Genomic DNA, 15729 nt, shown 5'->3' with positions numbered 1-15729 from the left:
GGAATTTTCAAGCCGTTTTCTAAGCCATTTTTGACAGAAGCTGGGTATAATTAGACTTTAAGAAGGTAGTTTAAAAATAGCTCAGTTGTAGTGAAACGCCTTCACATATATTTATGCAATAACGATTTAGAACGGTTTTTTAAAAAATGATTTACGTATGTATTACTTAAATTATTTTATAAACACGTATTAGTGCAGTTTTACCTTTGGGATTTTTCAAATTTAATTGCTACACATTAAATAAAAATTTGCTCACAATGAATTTGATATTTTTTGTCGTGCGACCGGTTTAGGAATTTACTTTGTATAATACACATCACTTTGTTATATTAAAGACTGTCTTCGTGTATTTCGTTCAAAAAGTTGTAATGCAAACACCTTTGATAAATAAAATTATGGTGAAATTAACCCTGAAGTATCAAATTTTCCATAAGGGTTTATTTTGCAGTTTAACGCTATTGCTTCACGCACCCCTACTATTATATTGTAATAGGACACTTTACTTTTGCTGTATCAAAATATAATAGCTCAATTCCATTCAATAGATATTTTTTTAAATATGAAAATTGAAAACTAAGAACTGACTGCAAAAGTACCCCTCCATAACAATATTTCCGGAATTTAGAGCTTTTAGAATTTTATAGTTTTTTTTTTCGTTCTTTTGAAATTCGGATATTTTAAAATTTAAGATAAAAATTTTCGTTACTAATGGTTACAACTGTGGGAAATAGACAAATGAAAGTTTCCTGAATTACTTATTGTCATTTAAGAAACAGGACTTTATTAGTTTCGTTCCTAAAATGATCCACAAATAAAACATATCTTCCACTTAAACTAGAATATCTTAATAGTGGTAGCCATCAAACTGATAATTAGGTCAATGAAATATACTTAAAACCTCATCTTATGATTCAAAGCAGACTTGCAATTTTTTATTCGATGTGTTAAACTTCTACATTATATTTTCGCCTCAACCATCTTGTATTACATGTAAATGATATACAACAGAAGTTAACACTAATAATTTTATGAAAAACATAAATTATATAACACATAAGTATACAGAAGTATTTTTATTTTCTATTCAGCTTCATTATTTTTTTGCTCCTTATATATAGAGCCCCCTGAGATACCAAAATAAATCTAAAAAATCTCATTTCAGGAATTTATTAGCAATCTTTATTAACAAATCTTGTTGAGAATATTTCTGTTCAACCAATAAGGATAAATATATTATAAATATAGGGTGTGCCGCATAAGAACCGACACAGGGCAGATGCATGTAGGGGTGTCCAAAATATTGTAATTTAACCAAACTTACCTTTATACAAAGTTGTACTCCTGAGGAATTATTAGCCCCCAAAGTGGGGCCCTAAAGTTCGAACAAATATTAATATCTCTGCAACACTTTACCTGTCCTCTGTCGGTTCTTATGCGCGACACCCTGTATATACTTTTTGAGATTACGCCAATATTTAGATGAAATATTTGAATAAAATAGCACATATTTCAAAATACAAAACAATTTTAATGAAAACTTCACTTTAAATTCACACTTTCAAAAATTCAATCAACTTTGCATGCAGCCCTATTAGGCGATTCCAAACAATTTTGTTAATATAATTTCCCAATAAATAAACCTTTCTCTCTCTCTCTCTCTCTCTCTCTCTGCTTATAAACGTGCTCATAAATTAAAGTGAAAAAAATTTGCAAGATCTAAAAATGTTATAAGGGTTACAGTCATAAGTGGATAATGAAACTGTGGAATATTACCATTTACATAAGGAACATATAGGACTTTTTCGTATGCAAACAATATTCAGTAACTTCGAAACGTGTAAAAAAAATTAAATAAACACAATCTAAAATAATTAAATCATTTGCTGAAATAGAATCTCCATCATCATTTCCAAATCAAAATCTCAGGCTCTAGTATATACCATTTATTCTTTCAGTTCAAAACGTGTTGTTACATTTTATCGCATTTTCAATGTGCAGTTCAATTTTTTGCGTGGGGACAAGTTCCTTTGTCACGTTTGTATGCACAAGCAAGAGCTCGGAATTCTCGTAAGATCTTCGAAATACACAATGGTATGTGGGTCAGATAGGGGCATTGAGTCAGTTATTAAATATTTGTGACTAACAATATGTACGGAACAACGAAATCGAATTTCAAGCTACAGAATTTATGATTAATTGTTTTAGAATCAATGTTCGCGTTTATTATACAGGGTAGATAATCGTTAGGAATGTGATATTCAAGTGGTGATTCATCAAAATAAAAGTACAAGTTCGTATAACCGTTTTGTGAAACATAGGGTACAGTCCATACAATATTTGTTGAGGTAGAATTCAAGAAAAGAATAAGCCAATAAAGTTCTGTTATCGGAACTACTGTAAAAATTTTTTGCGACAGAGGCGTGCCTTGAAATTTTCTAACAATGTCTCGGATGTCGAATGCGGTTAAGTGACCCAGAGGTATTCTTGGAATTCTTTATCAGCAAACATCGCACGGACTGTATGTAGCTCGAACTTTATCTTTTTTTAATTAGAGATTATGGTAGAGTATCATAATTTTTTAAAAATCTATCAGATAGACTAAGGCTGGAAAACCCATAAAACCTCTTTAATCTTGACACACACTGTAACTTAATATCATCAAATGATCCTTCTAGTTTTTAGCTACAACTTTCTGATTTTTCTCTACAACCAGTCATTATATTTATCATCAACAGTAATAATAAAATCAGTTTGTCTTTAAAAAGTTATAGGTATTTTACAGATATGCAATAAGACATTTTTTGGAGTAAAATGTCTGTGGATTCTAAATATTGTAAAACTGTTTTTAATAATAGAATTGCAGTATATTGTCGACCACATAACATTAGAAAACAGTTACTATATAGATTTCCAATACGATATAATAATTTTTTTTATTTCGAACAACATTTATCGACACATTTTTAGGTATATGGACTATCCCCATTAATTTTCAATGATCTAGTGGTGGACTTTGGCCCGTTCTTTAGCTGAGCTCTGTATATTGTCGTCAATTTTGTGGTCAAGTTATAATGATTTAATGAAAATGCGATGTCGTTTTACCCATATAAAGCCTGGTTATGCGATTACACTATACGTATTTGGTAAATATTTGTTTATGAATAGCAGATGTTGCATAAACAATAAAATTTGTTTTTAATTTTCTGTTTACGTCAAGGAAAAGTATATGGGTATATATGTAAATACACCCATTCATTCATTTCTGTTAAATCGTTAGCTAGTGATTGAGTGATCTTTTTGGGTTAAGCTAAAGAAGTTCCTTTTTTTCAAATATTCAGCCAAACTGATTCTATACAGTTCCCTACAATAATGTTTGTTAAGCTGGAATGACCAGATGTAATGGTAGCAACGTTAGTCAAATTGTTAAAATTTGACTGTAACATTAATTATAATTGTTTTATTTGTTAATCTTTCAAAAATTTAGCAAGTTATTGTTACATCATCATATATTTATATCAAAGAAAAATTTCAATTAACTGCAACTTGAAAGATACATATTTTTTCCCCGAATATAAATACAAAATTCACGCAAGAAGTAGTTATGATGGAAAACACAGATTTTCGATTAAAAGGACCCCGCACAAATCTTATGGAAATTGGGTCCCGGTCAAATTCGCTGAATTTTTGATATGTGATAGAGTTCATCATACTGGTCAATTGTCTCAATGGCCACAAAGCTCAAAAATGGATAGTTTGGCCGGTACAGAGCTTTAAAGTTCCGAATATCCTCCACGGATTTATGTATATACGCAGTGTGTATAGACTTCTGAAATAGCCTATTTCATTTTTTTTATTATCTAGGTTTATATTTTTGAGGTTGCTGAATTCAGATCTGTTGTTAGATTTTTAAAATTGACAGTTGGCAGCTGTCAAATAGCTGTCAATGTGCTATAATAAAGCCAAAAACTTGTTTTTTTATGTTTTATCTTTCTCTTTTTTTAGTTCGATAAGTTCAAAGACGATATCAAATCAATAACAATGACTATCGGCAGCTGTCATTTAGCTGTCAACAATTCTTCAAAGTCCGGTAATAAAGTCAAAAAATTATTTTTTGTTTATAACTTCAAGTTTTTTAGATAAGTGAATATAAATATGATATAAAATTATGTAGTCATCAGCTTACAGCTGTCAACAAGCTGTCAACTAACTGTCAAAATGCAATAATAAAGTCTCAAAGTTACTTTTTTTAAAAAGCTTTAAGTTGCTTAGATCACTGAGTTCAAAAGTGATAAATCATAAACTTATATCATGTTTGATTTCTTATCCACAAAGTTAAGCACAAAAAATAAGTTACTTGCTCTATTATTGCATTTTGACAGTTAGTTGACAGCTTGTTGACAGCTGTAAGCTGATGACTACATAATTTTATATCATATTTATATTCACTTATCTAAAAAACTTGAAGTTATAAACAAAAAATAATTTTTTGACTTTATTACCGGACTTTGAAGAATTGTTGACAGCTAAATGACAGCTGCCGATAGTCATTGTTATTGATTTGATATCGTCTTTGAACTTATCGAACTAAAAAAAAAAGAGAAAGATAAAACATAAAAAAACAAGTTTTTGGCTTTATTATAGCACATTGACAGCTATTTGACAGCTGCCAACTGTCAATTTTGAAAATCTAACAACAGATCTGAATTCAGCAACCTCAAAAATATAAACCTAGATAATAAGAAAAAATGAAATAGGCTATTTCAAAAGTCTATACACACTGCGCATATACATAAATCCGTGGAGGATATTCGGAGCTTTAAAGCTCTGTACCGGCCAAACTATCCATTTTTGAGCTTTGTGGCCATTGAGACAATTGACCAGTATGATGAACTCTATCACATATCAAAAATTCAGCGAATTTGACCGGGACCCAATTTCCATAAGATTTGTGCGGGGTCCTTTGCAAATTTTTTATTGAGTCATAAAGTATACAGTATAGGGTTATATCTGGAATAGCATATCGGGTAAATGGCCTTCACGACTTTACTGGCACATACGCACTCTTTTGCCGAAATTTTCCATGACTGTTTTGCATAAATCTGGCAGTATTTCGTTGATACAGCGCTCAATTTCCTCCTCCAAGGCGTGGGTGGTCGAGGGCTTGTTGACATCAAACTTAGACTTCAAAAAAAACTAAGAAAAAGTCTAACAGCGTTAAGTGTTAAGTCGTATGATCTGGGCGGCCAATTCTGATAACCAGCACGGGAAATTACACGACCAGGAAATGAGTCATGCAGTAATTGAATTGTTTCTCGGGTTGTGTGGTATGTGACAACCTCTTGTTGTAACCACACGTCGTCTGCGTCCATATCATGCAATGTAGGCATAAAAAACTGCATTATCATTTTGTGGTAGCGAGCACCATTAACTGTTATTGCCCGACCAGTCGCATGTTCGATGAAGGATGATCCGATGATGTTTCCAGCCTTTCCACACCAAACAAACGCGTTTTGAATGCATTTGTTCCTCAACAATCACTCGTGGATTTTCTGAACCCCAAATGCGTAAATTTTGTCGATTAACAAAGCCATCAAGATCAAGATTTTGTTCGAAAAATCAGCATCCATTTGTTGTTGTTCCATAATCCATTCAACGAACTTTCTTCGCTCTGCGTGATCAGTAGAACAGAAGTTCTTGAGTCGATTGAACTTTATAAGCAAATCTTTCGTGAGAATGCGCTGTAAAGAGTCTCTCGAAATACCCAATTCTTCACCACGGTACCGAATGTTTCTGAACTCTCAACAACACTCCCATGAACTTCTTCGATGCTTTATTTTTAGATTTGTTGAAGGACGACCAGAGTGTTTAATATCACTAATTGGTTCAGCCTCCCTGAATTTTCAATTAATCTCTTCAGAGTCGATGAATTAAATCACTATTTCGACCATATTTTGTACGAAAATCGCGAACTGTAGCTGTCAGACCTTTTTAATGTTTAAAAATTGCTCAAAAATGGAAAGGTGTTGTTCTTTCGTGTAGTGTTCCATTTTCAATAACCCTGAACTGTCATCTCTCACGCTATCCTTTTTTTCGTTCAAAATTCAAATCTATTTTGAATTTTGGGACACCCGATAAATCAAAACTAGCCATGATCAGTTTTACGTTTAATTTTTTTTTATGATTAGGCTGACAAATTCTATACTAAAATCAAATACCAAAGTGAAGCCGCTGTAGGAATTTTTGAATCCACATATTTCTGAAGTACATCCTAAAAAATAGATGATGATTCTGAAATTCGCAATATTTGGAGAATTACACTCACTGATTTCGAAACTTTAATGTTTTTGTATGTTTACGTATGTAGATCTGGACTAGACTTAAGACCTTGCTTCTTATTGATTTATTTTTAAACAAACAACTATTTTCAGTCACACGTCATGTTAGTAATCATCAAGCAGATATGAAGACACAAGTATTTGTAAATATCCACCGGGGTGTTTTTTTTTCTGCAAGCTAAGCAGCATACTTTAGCGAAACATTCAATAACAAATACTCTTCTTTGTTTATTAGCAATAGCCTGCTCTGGCAAGGAGAACGGTATTCCAATCGTACTCGAGCACGGCGAAGAAAATGTTTTATTTCTTCTCTTTTGTGCCGTTGCCGTCAAAACATTCCAATCGTGTCACCGAAGGAACTAACTAGTGTGTATAATGAACATCGGTTGCTTTCAAGCATTTACAATAGTATTCCAAACATTTTGATTTAGTTACCTACCGTTTCAATAATTTCTGAATTATATACAGATACGGTATTTCGTAAAGTGTAAACTAACTATTTAATAAACAATTATCATCTATTAAAGGAAGAATAATTTAATTAACATTCAGGCTACTGCTAGTTGATAGTGTACAGGGTGGTTGGAAAAGTGTCATCGTTTCTTTTGTCGTTGATTGAATATTTTAGTTTGTTTGCAATAAATTTAACTTCGCATTCATGATATGCATATACAGGGTGTAAGAAGTTTGACTGCCATTACTTCAGCATGAGATAGAGTAATCTTAAATGAACAAAAAAGTTGTATATTACAGAGGCGTAAGATTAACAGTTTTCAAAATACAGCGAGTATTAATATTTCACAGACCACCTAGACTGGACGTATCTAATTCCAATGCACGGGTACCAGTGAATGCAAAATCCGGGGAAGTGGAGTGTGGAAGGCAATCGGATCGCGCGCATCTTTAAGCAGATCCGGATTAAGTAATATTTTTATTACATATTAAACATTATATTGCATCTTATGACAAATATTCAATTTAAAGTTTATAATTATTCAGAAAATAGTACATTTTAGTGTCATATTAAATAAAACTACAAAATAATTTAAATATATTTATTATCCTCTAAATAATATTAATTTATTTAATATTTATCTTTTCGTAGATTTTACCGAATTAAATAATTTGACTTCATGATTTATTCGTACATCGATATACTTTTCACATTCAGCCCTTACAAGTTCTATTAAATGATTACAATTGTAAGGCAAATTATCAAATTGATGTTTATGCAAATATTCAAATATGTTCACATTCAGAAAGTTTTTTAATACATGATAAACAATTTTATTTTTTCTGTAGCCTAGGTGTTCTGCTTTCATCATTATTTAAAAATTTTATTAATTTTTCTGTTTCTTAGCATATTACTACGACATCTCGAGATGAATACGTGAAACAACCACGATCTTTAATAAAAATTAATTGACTGTACGAATACTGAATCTGAAATTAGTTTTGTTTGCAATTTTTTAAATTGAAAAAAATATTTAATTAATTTTTAGCTATCTCGAAATGACGGGAATTGATAAAATTTCATAAAAATTTAAGACTCACATAGAGTAAATAATTACTAAAAATATTTTACAGTAATTCATTCATTATTTTATAATAACAATATCACGTTAATCGCTACACTATGTGGGCGAACAAAATTATAAAGCTAACCCTGGAAACTTGTGACGTTAACCGAAATATGGCGTACATATTTACCTTTTATATATTCCTTTTTTTTACTTACCTAAAGAAGGAAACTTTTCGCCACTCTTCAACAACTCGATCACTTCTATTTATACAATGTTTCACAATACACTTGCCCATGATAAAACGTCTAATTATCGAAATCACAGCGATGCGTTCACGTCAAATGCTAGGACACGACTGAGCGCTGGGCTCCAAATCAGGCTCCAAAGTGTTTTCACCAAAGTCGCTCTATAAGCCAGTCTAGGTGGTCTATGGGGAGTTTCATCGCAACGTGACAATAGCGCTTAACCTAACGCTACACAGCTGGTGCCTACCACATGTCCACTAGTCAGACTTGTCCTACGGAAAAAATGTAAATAACTATTATTGTGAAACATTTAGTAAATTTCAAGACAATTGTTTCCCAGTTTTTTAATAAATAAAATAAAATGTATCGATTTTGTAGTACGAAGATAGTGTTGTGCTTAAATTTTAGCTCGAATTTTAATAATTATGAATCTCTTAAAACAGGAACTTGACTTTTAATCAAATTATGAATTTGAAAAATATGTAATTAAAGTACCCAAAGATTCACGTCATCCAAATAATCATACGAATTAAAAATAATTTACCAAAAAGCAGAATTCAGTAATTTTTAAACACACAAGTATAAAACAAATTACAACATAATCTGCTCAAAATGTCCACCGCCATTTTCGACGCACGCGTGATACCTTCGATTCCAATTTTCGCGCAGTGGCTGGAAAACACCTCGAGAAAAGGAAATAGTGGTACGCAAAAAACACTCAAACACGGTCCAATTCCAGATACAAACTGAATCAAGTTGGAGATTTTGATAATTTTTTTCTCGGAAATGGTTGAGTTTAGGACCTATGTCATATAAAGTTTTTTTTGTTTATTTTAATGTATTCTATCATCTGTTAAAATTAAAGCAGTTAAACTAACACCCTGTATGTATATTTATTTATTTTGACTGTCGCATTGTCTTGTTTTTTTAGTGGTACATAATTACAAAGGTTGTAGATATTTTTCTGAATTATATTTTCAACAACGCCTTTCCTTTTAAAATCATTTACACATTCAGTTTCTTCGGACTATAGAAATATAAGGTTTACGAAGCCTCTTTACTTACGTATGTATATTTAATATTAAAAGGGAAATTAGCCAAAAAGAATGTACCATATGTGTATGTCGACAAATAATTATTCCCTTCTAAAACAAAATAATTTTCTTAATACTGGAAATAGACCCACTATTTAAAAAGTACAAATTTGGGCCATATTTTTGAATGCTACATTTAATTATCAAAGAAATCTGGAAAATGTCTTTCTAAAAGAAATACATTGTATCCGAGATCTACGATCAAAATATGGATAATTAATGACTTTGCATCCACTTATTACCTAAGACATAAATGGGACAATTCTAAAAAGAATAAATAAATAAAATGAAATGTTCTGATATACGAAAAATATTGAGAAAATAGTGCCTATCCATTTTGCTTTTAATCGAAAACTTATCCATTTCTTTTTATACATGAGAATTAACTTATTTTTCTACATAAAAATTAACATTTTTCGTAACGAAACAAGCTTCGGTTTGTTTCCGCAACCATTTGCTTAGACTTAATTTTATTATGTTGTTTTCGAAAATACCACTATTAATAAGTTGATACGAACATAGGTAAAGCCATGTCCAAATGGATCTGCCGATCTTGTATTTGGATCAATGCGAAATTCTCATTAAATTACACTTTAAATAATTCGTGTCAGGATATGATTCAAGATATGACTTCAAATAATTAACATTGACAGTTGGCGTTGGTCTGACCTGATGTGAGCGGTTTTTGTTCGCGAAGGATACTAGATTAAGGATAATCCTCGTATTATAACACCAAAAAGAGAAAGTTTCTACAGGTTCCGAATACATGAATCATGTTTTTTAACAACACATCTCTGACACATTTTCTTATTTCTAGTAATAATTCAAAATATAAAAGGTTTCAGATCATTTAATAACTCAAAAACTCTCATCCCTGTGCTTTTTACATAAGCGAAAGCTTCGGATAGCGATTTCGTCATTTTATTTGTTTCAAAAATCCAAGTCCAGTCCAAATCATCCTGACTACCTGACTAACTTCTGTTGCTCTCTCGGGTAAACGCCTGTTCTGTGATCTAGCAAAGGCATCGAAAATCGAAATTGCTCAACCTCGTACAACGCTTTGTCGCCGCTTTGTTGGAAATCCGGCAATTCCGACCATTTCATCAGCGTTTCGGCCCCCCAGTTCTGTATCACGTAGCACGCATTCATTCCGAATTGATCGTGACCCCAAAACCAATCCGTTCGTACATTCGATACATTAATCAGAAACATATGGCGCCTCAACTTGACCCAATAGGGTAAAAATTGAATCGGGCCCGAGATCGGGCAGAACCTCGACTGCCTTGAGAGATTTGTAAGGAGATTTCGTTGCACATGTCGAGGCGCAAGTACACATATGTCTGCGTTTTTTGTGAAGACTTACAGTAAGTCGTGCACATGTTTCTCATTTCACGATTTTTTTATGCACTCTTTGATTTTAAAATATATCACTTTTACTCGAATATCTCCGAATATATTTCACTTGAGTTGATCAAATTTGGCGGATGATTAAATTAAGTAAAGGTAAACTGCTAAATTTGCATACAAATCTGGGAGACACTAAGAACCCCACAATTTGGACGCCACTGAGAATTTTCGAAAAATGCATTTCATTCCTAATAGCATATCTCAAAGAAAGATGTCTTCGGTTTTACGCAATTATTGTCTAGTATTTTTTTTTTTATAATTTAAAAAGATAAAATAATTTTTCCACAAACAAAATTGCAAGAAATTTTTTATTCGAAATACATTTTTAAAACAAATTTCTACGCCAACGATTTTTAATGTTGGTTATACAGGATGTTTGGTAAGTCGATCCATTCCTTGCAGGGGGTTAAATATTACTGAAACCGCTCAGATTATTTTAATGAAATTTTACAAACTTTGACTCGTAGTTGAGAATTTTAAGGGCCCCATATTCTTTAAATAGTGTTTTCCGCAAAGACAAATAATTTCAAACATTTAATAACTGAATAATCTAAAGCTTATCAAATAATAGGAATGTTATGTCATGCCACCTGAGTATTTTCAAAGACTCCGCAGTAAAACGAATAAACAGGTGCAAAAAACGATCAAACCATCAAGGTTTTAGGTACTGAAATCTACGAAAATACTAACTTTTTTATATATAATTCCACATGTAAATATTCTTATAACATTTACTTGCTTAGTCCTACATATAAAATTGTTTACTTTTATTTATAAGTACGTGAAAATAATTCTTAAAATGTGGGGTTAGAATAACAGCAAACGCATGTTTTACAAACGCTTTTTTTTAGTTATTATTTTATTTGAGTAAATTTAAATGGTAACAATGAATAAACAAAACATCAAGGATTTTATTTTTGTGCTTACTTTTGTTCTACACGTTTTACTTTTAAAGATTTCAGTACCTAAAATCGCCAGAAATTTCACTATTTCTCGGCCAGGAATATGGCCACCTTAAACCCATTTTCCAATAATGTAGATCTAAAAGAAATTGTAACAGCATTATTTTATTTATGAAGAATACATAAAAGAACAAAACAAAATAGGTAGTGCCTATGCCAAATTATAACTAATTGTAGATAAAATTGGCATGGAACAACAGAGTTTGGTTGGGACACCCAGTATAAGAGTAGTTATAGATTTCTCAACTTGCCAGTATACCACCAGATATTACGAAGTTTTGATTTCATTATTAGTTAACTCCATCTTAATTAATAATGATGAAATAAAGCACAGATTTCTTCAAAATTGAATGTTTTTTTCTTTATTACAGCATATAGTAAACAAAATTTTGATATTAGTAAATAATAATTAACAGTATCTTCGTGTTATATTAACAGTGGCGTATCAGACCTCAAATGGCTGGGAGTCTCATTAGGATTGTTAATTTTTGAGTATCTACGTATGTAAATTTTATATTCCGTGGGAAGACTCACAATCAGAGGAAGAAATTGATTATTTCAAAGGTCATTATAGACATTTAAACAAATGTTTTTGCATTTGTTCCATTATCATTATTTTGTTAGATATCGGGTCATTAACATATTTAGTACTTTTTATCTCACTAGTAATTTACAAATCCATTTTCTTCATATTAAACTGAATTAAGAAAATAAAAGCTAAGTATATTTTACCCTAACTTGAATTTGGTATCGCAATTTACCGGCACATTCAGGTATGTTTCAAAAAATAATTTATTTTTATTTGCAAAGAAGTTACAGCCAATATTAATACACTATTATTTTTTTCATACAAATTACTCTATAATACAATATATTTTTAATATTTATTAATTTTTCTTGCTTCCTCAGGTTGCTATTTCTATTATTTCTCAAAGTGACATGACAAATCGTGACCTGTGGGAAGTTTAACTTTACAACCACCTTGTACAAAATGTATAACGATATCTAAGGCTAGACAGTGTCCTCCTATCACAAATAACGACTTCTAACGATCGAATATGTCAGTTTTAGAACGCGGTGGCAATCCTAATTGATGAGCAAACCGACTAGAATCTTTGGAACGCGTCGCGGAATAACAATTTTTCCGGAATACAAATCTCGCACATTCCTATGTGTCTGTGCCCCTGCTATAGTCCAATTACCTTATTTTAACACTGTAACCTCGATCGTTCATGCAAATTCCGCCAGCGATGAATACAGGGGAAAGTCGAAATGCACCCGTAACATTTTTATTATACGAGTAGAATAGGGAATTGTAATCGAGAATATTTTACGAATTTCCAATAAACAAACTTGTTTTGTTGCAGTTTTTCTTTCGGTAAGCGCGAAAAAAATAAACCGCCGCCATGGACGCGATCAAGAAGAAGATGCAAGCGATGAAGCTTGAGAAGGACAATGCGTTGGACAGGGCAGCGCACAACGAACAGCTCGCCAAGGATGCCAACCTTCGCGCTGAAAAGGTAATTATTGGTTTCCATCACGGCTCTAAACGGGGCCCGGTCTTATTTATTTGATGCTTAATAATCGTTTCTTGTGACAGGGCGAGGAAGAGGCTCGTTCCCTCCAGAAGAAGATCCAGCAGATTGAGAACGACCTCGACCAGACCCAGGAACAACTCACCCAGGTTAACGGAAAATTGGAAGAAAAAGAGAAGGCCCTCCAAAATGTAAGTACAAGAATGTTCATTTTATAAATTTTCAGGAAAACTGTACGAAAATACTTTATTAATCCACAACCTACAAGGTGCGTTTCAAAGTCAACAGGACTTTTCAAAAATAACAACAAAAGTTTTTTGGTACAACCGTTTTTTTTTATTCAAAATAGTTTCGACCCAATACAGCGATTTTCACGGTCTAAAAGCATGCCGAATTAGTGTTCTAGATCGTTGGCCGGTATGTCCTTCCGAATGTCGGTACAACCCTTTTGGATGGCTTCTACGTGTGCAAAACCCTTTCCTTTTACCGGCAAATACATTTTTCTGAAAAGGTAAAAGTCGCACGGTGCCAAATCAGGCTAATACGGTGAGTGGCTGACAGTTGAAATGTGATTTTTAGTCAAAAAAAATCGGTCACAAGTGTTGGTCGATAGGATAGTGCATTATCATGCACTTAACACCAACTTCCTTCTGTGCGATATTCTGGCCGAATACGATACAGCAAATGCTTCGAAACGCCGAGATAGAATTGTACGTAAACGATTTGGCCCGGTCGTGGAACGAACTTTTTGAGGACAATGCCTTGGAATCGTAAAAGGAAATCAACATTGCCTTAACTTTTGACTTCTACAAATGAGATTTTCTGGGTTTTGGTTCGTCTGGCGCCTTCCATTCGGCACTTTGGCGCTTGGTTTCTGGATAATATCGAAAACACCACGTTTTATCACCAGTCACAATGTTATAAAGGAATTTTTTGTCCTTTTTGGCCTCCTTGACGATATTCTTCGAATTTGAATTTGGAGCGATCATTTTTGGTCGGCACACACTTTTCGGTACCCAAATATTCTGCCAAAATGCGATAAATTGATGTTTTTGAGATGCTCAATTCCTTTTCCATGAATTTCAATGAAGGTTTTGGCTAATCTTTGATGAATTCGCGCACAGTTTTGATAGAATCTGCGATGATCACGGATTTCGGTAGGCCAACATGTTGCTCATCATTTCCTCACGATCGTTTCTAAACCGCTTATACCACTCATGAACGGGGACCGCCTAGCCGGGTGTCTTGGCCGATGGATTTCGATCGGCCGAGGTAAACATCACGGACGCAGGCTGGAACTTGGATGGGTGATCTAAGGCAGGCTCGGGACGTGGCTGTGGCAGCCTACCAGAGACCTGGGTCGCTCAACACCTTCCGCCTGCGTGTGGTCCCCGATAAAATGGTAATGAGAATAGAGCAATAAATCTCTGTAACTCAAGACCATCATCCATAAAAAATTGTACGAGACTTTGCCACCAAGCCACCCGTGTAGTAATAGGATGGTTTGGAGGAAAGTACTCGAGTAATGAGAGGGGGGTATACAAGGGGCCTAACAAGGCCCAAGTGCCGGGGTGGAAAAAACAATAAACTTGATTCGTCAATTGAAACGTTTCGGTAAAAGTTTTACCAAGTTAAAAAAACTTGATATTAGCCCTTTGGCGGATGCTCATTTTTGTACCAATCACACATAGTGCCACTTCACACGCAATGACTCCGCTTCTATTCGTCCAAATATCATGAAATTTTGACAGTACATCAGTGATGACTGATGGATCTACCTATGGAGTGCAGAATAGGAGTGAAGACTCCATGTTAAAAAAGTGAGCCATTTCTTAGATCACATAAAGGCAGCGCTGATGTAAGTAAGTAGAGAATGCAGATGCGCGACATTGTATTAGTCCGGGAGCCAGCGCCGAAATTTTGCACCCATGCCTAAAGAGCTGTAGGAATAATTACATCAATAGTGTCGCTGTCCGCGAACTATAAGCTCAACTTCATTAGTGGACTCTCCATTAATTTTTTCAACATCAATTCTAATTTTTGATTTACTGAGTTTTTTTGGTGGTTCTGATTCTACGTCTAGTTCTTTATTTGTGATTAACATTCCTAGCGTAGACTGGGTGATGCCGTATTTTTCACAGCCATTAGGACTTCAAATGAGTGCTCATATTTTTTATAAAAAAAACGTTCATTATTGGTTGCCGATAAAATACAAGTACCTAATTGAACTCGTGCCTTATCCTCCTATCATGCTTACTTATTGCATTAGTTTTCTTACCTATGGCATTAAATTTTTATGGTGTAAAAGAACCACGTTTGTTAGGATTAATACTTACACTTGCTCCCTAGTTTATTTTTTCTCTGTTAATATGAATCCAGCCGTTTCCCTTTTAAAAAATGACTCAGTATAAAGATTAAAGGTCACATTATTCAATACTAAACTCGGTGCCAAATCTAGTACAACATTGTTGATTCAAAATTATTTGTTATGTGTTACATTTTGTTATTGTTTTTACTACTGCAATTAGCAGCCGTTGTAGAAATACTGGAACTGTGCACGTCTGGTCGTCTGGGTACATATTAATTAAAAGGTTTTGGCTAATTTGATTTCGTTGTGTTTCGCGGCTG

The 15729-nt window shown here is 33.3% G+C and overlaps 1 protein-coding gene across 6 annotated transcripts in view; it reads left to right on the top strand.

Moving 5' to 3' along the window:
* Window positions 1-15729, top strand: part of LOC108905719 (tropomyosin-2) — a 60378-nt gene that overhangs the window by 1021 nt on the left and 43628 nt on the right. For all 6 annotated transcript variants that reach the window (XM_018708715.1, XM_018708714.1, XM_018708721.1 and 3 more), the window contains exons 2-3: window positions 12934-13086; window positions 13167-13292. In XM_018708715.1, the coding sequence (XP_018564231.1) occupies window positions 12973-13086; window positions 13167-13292 (240 nt within the window). In that variant the 5' untranslated portion in view covers window positions 12934-12972. The remainder of the gene's footprint in view (window positions 1-12933; window positions 13087-13166; window positions 13293-15729) is intronic.

Source organism: Anoplophora glabripennis, unplaced genomic scaffold (assembly GCF_000390285.2).
Source record: "Anoplophora glabripennis isolate ALB-LARVAE unplaced genomic scaffold, Agla_2.0 scaffold31, whole genome shotgun sequence".
Taxonomy (NCBI): Eukaryota; Metazoa; Arthropoda; class Insecta; order Coleoptera; family Cerambycidae; genus Anoplophora; species Anoplophora glabripennis.
This window is presented reverse-complemented; position numbering and strand designations above follow the sequence as displayed.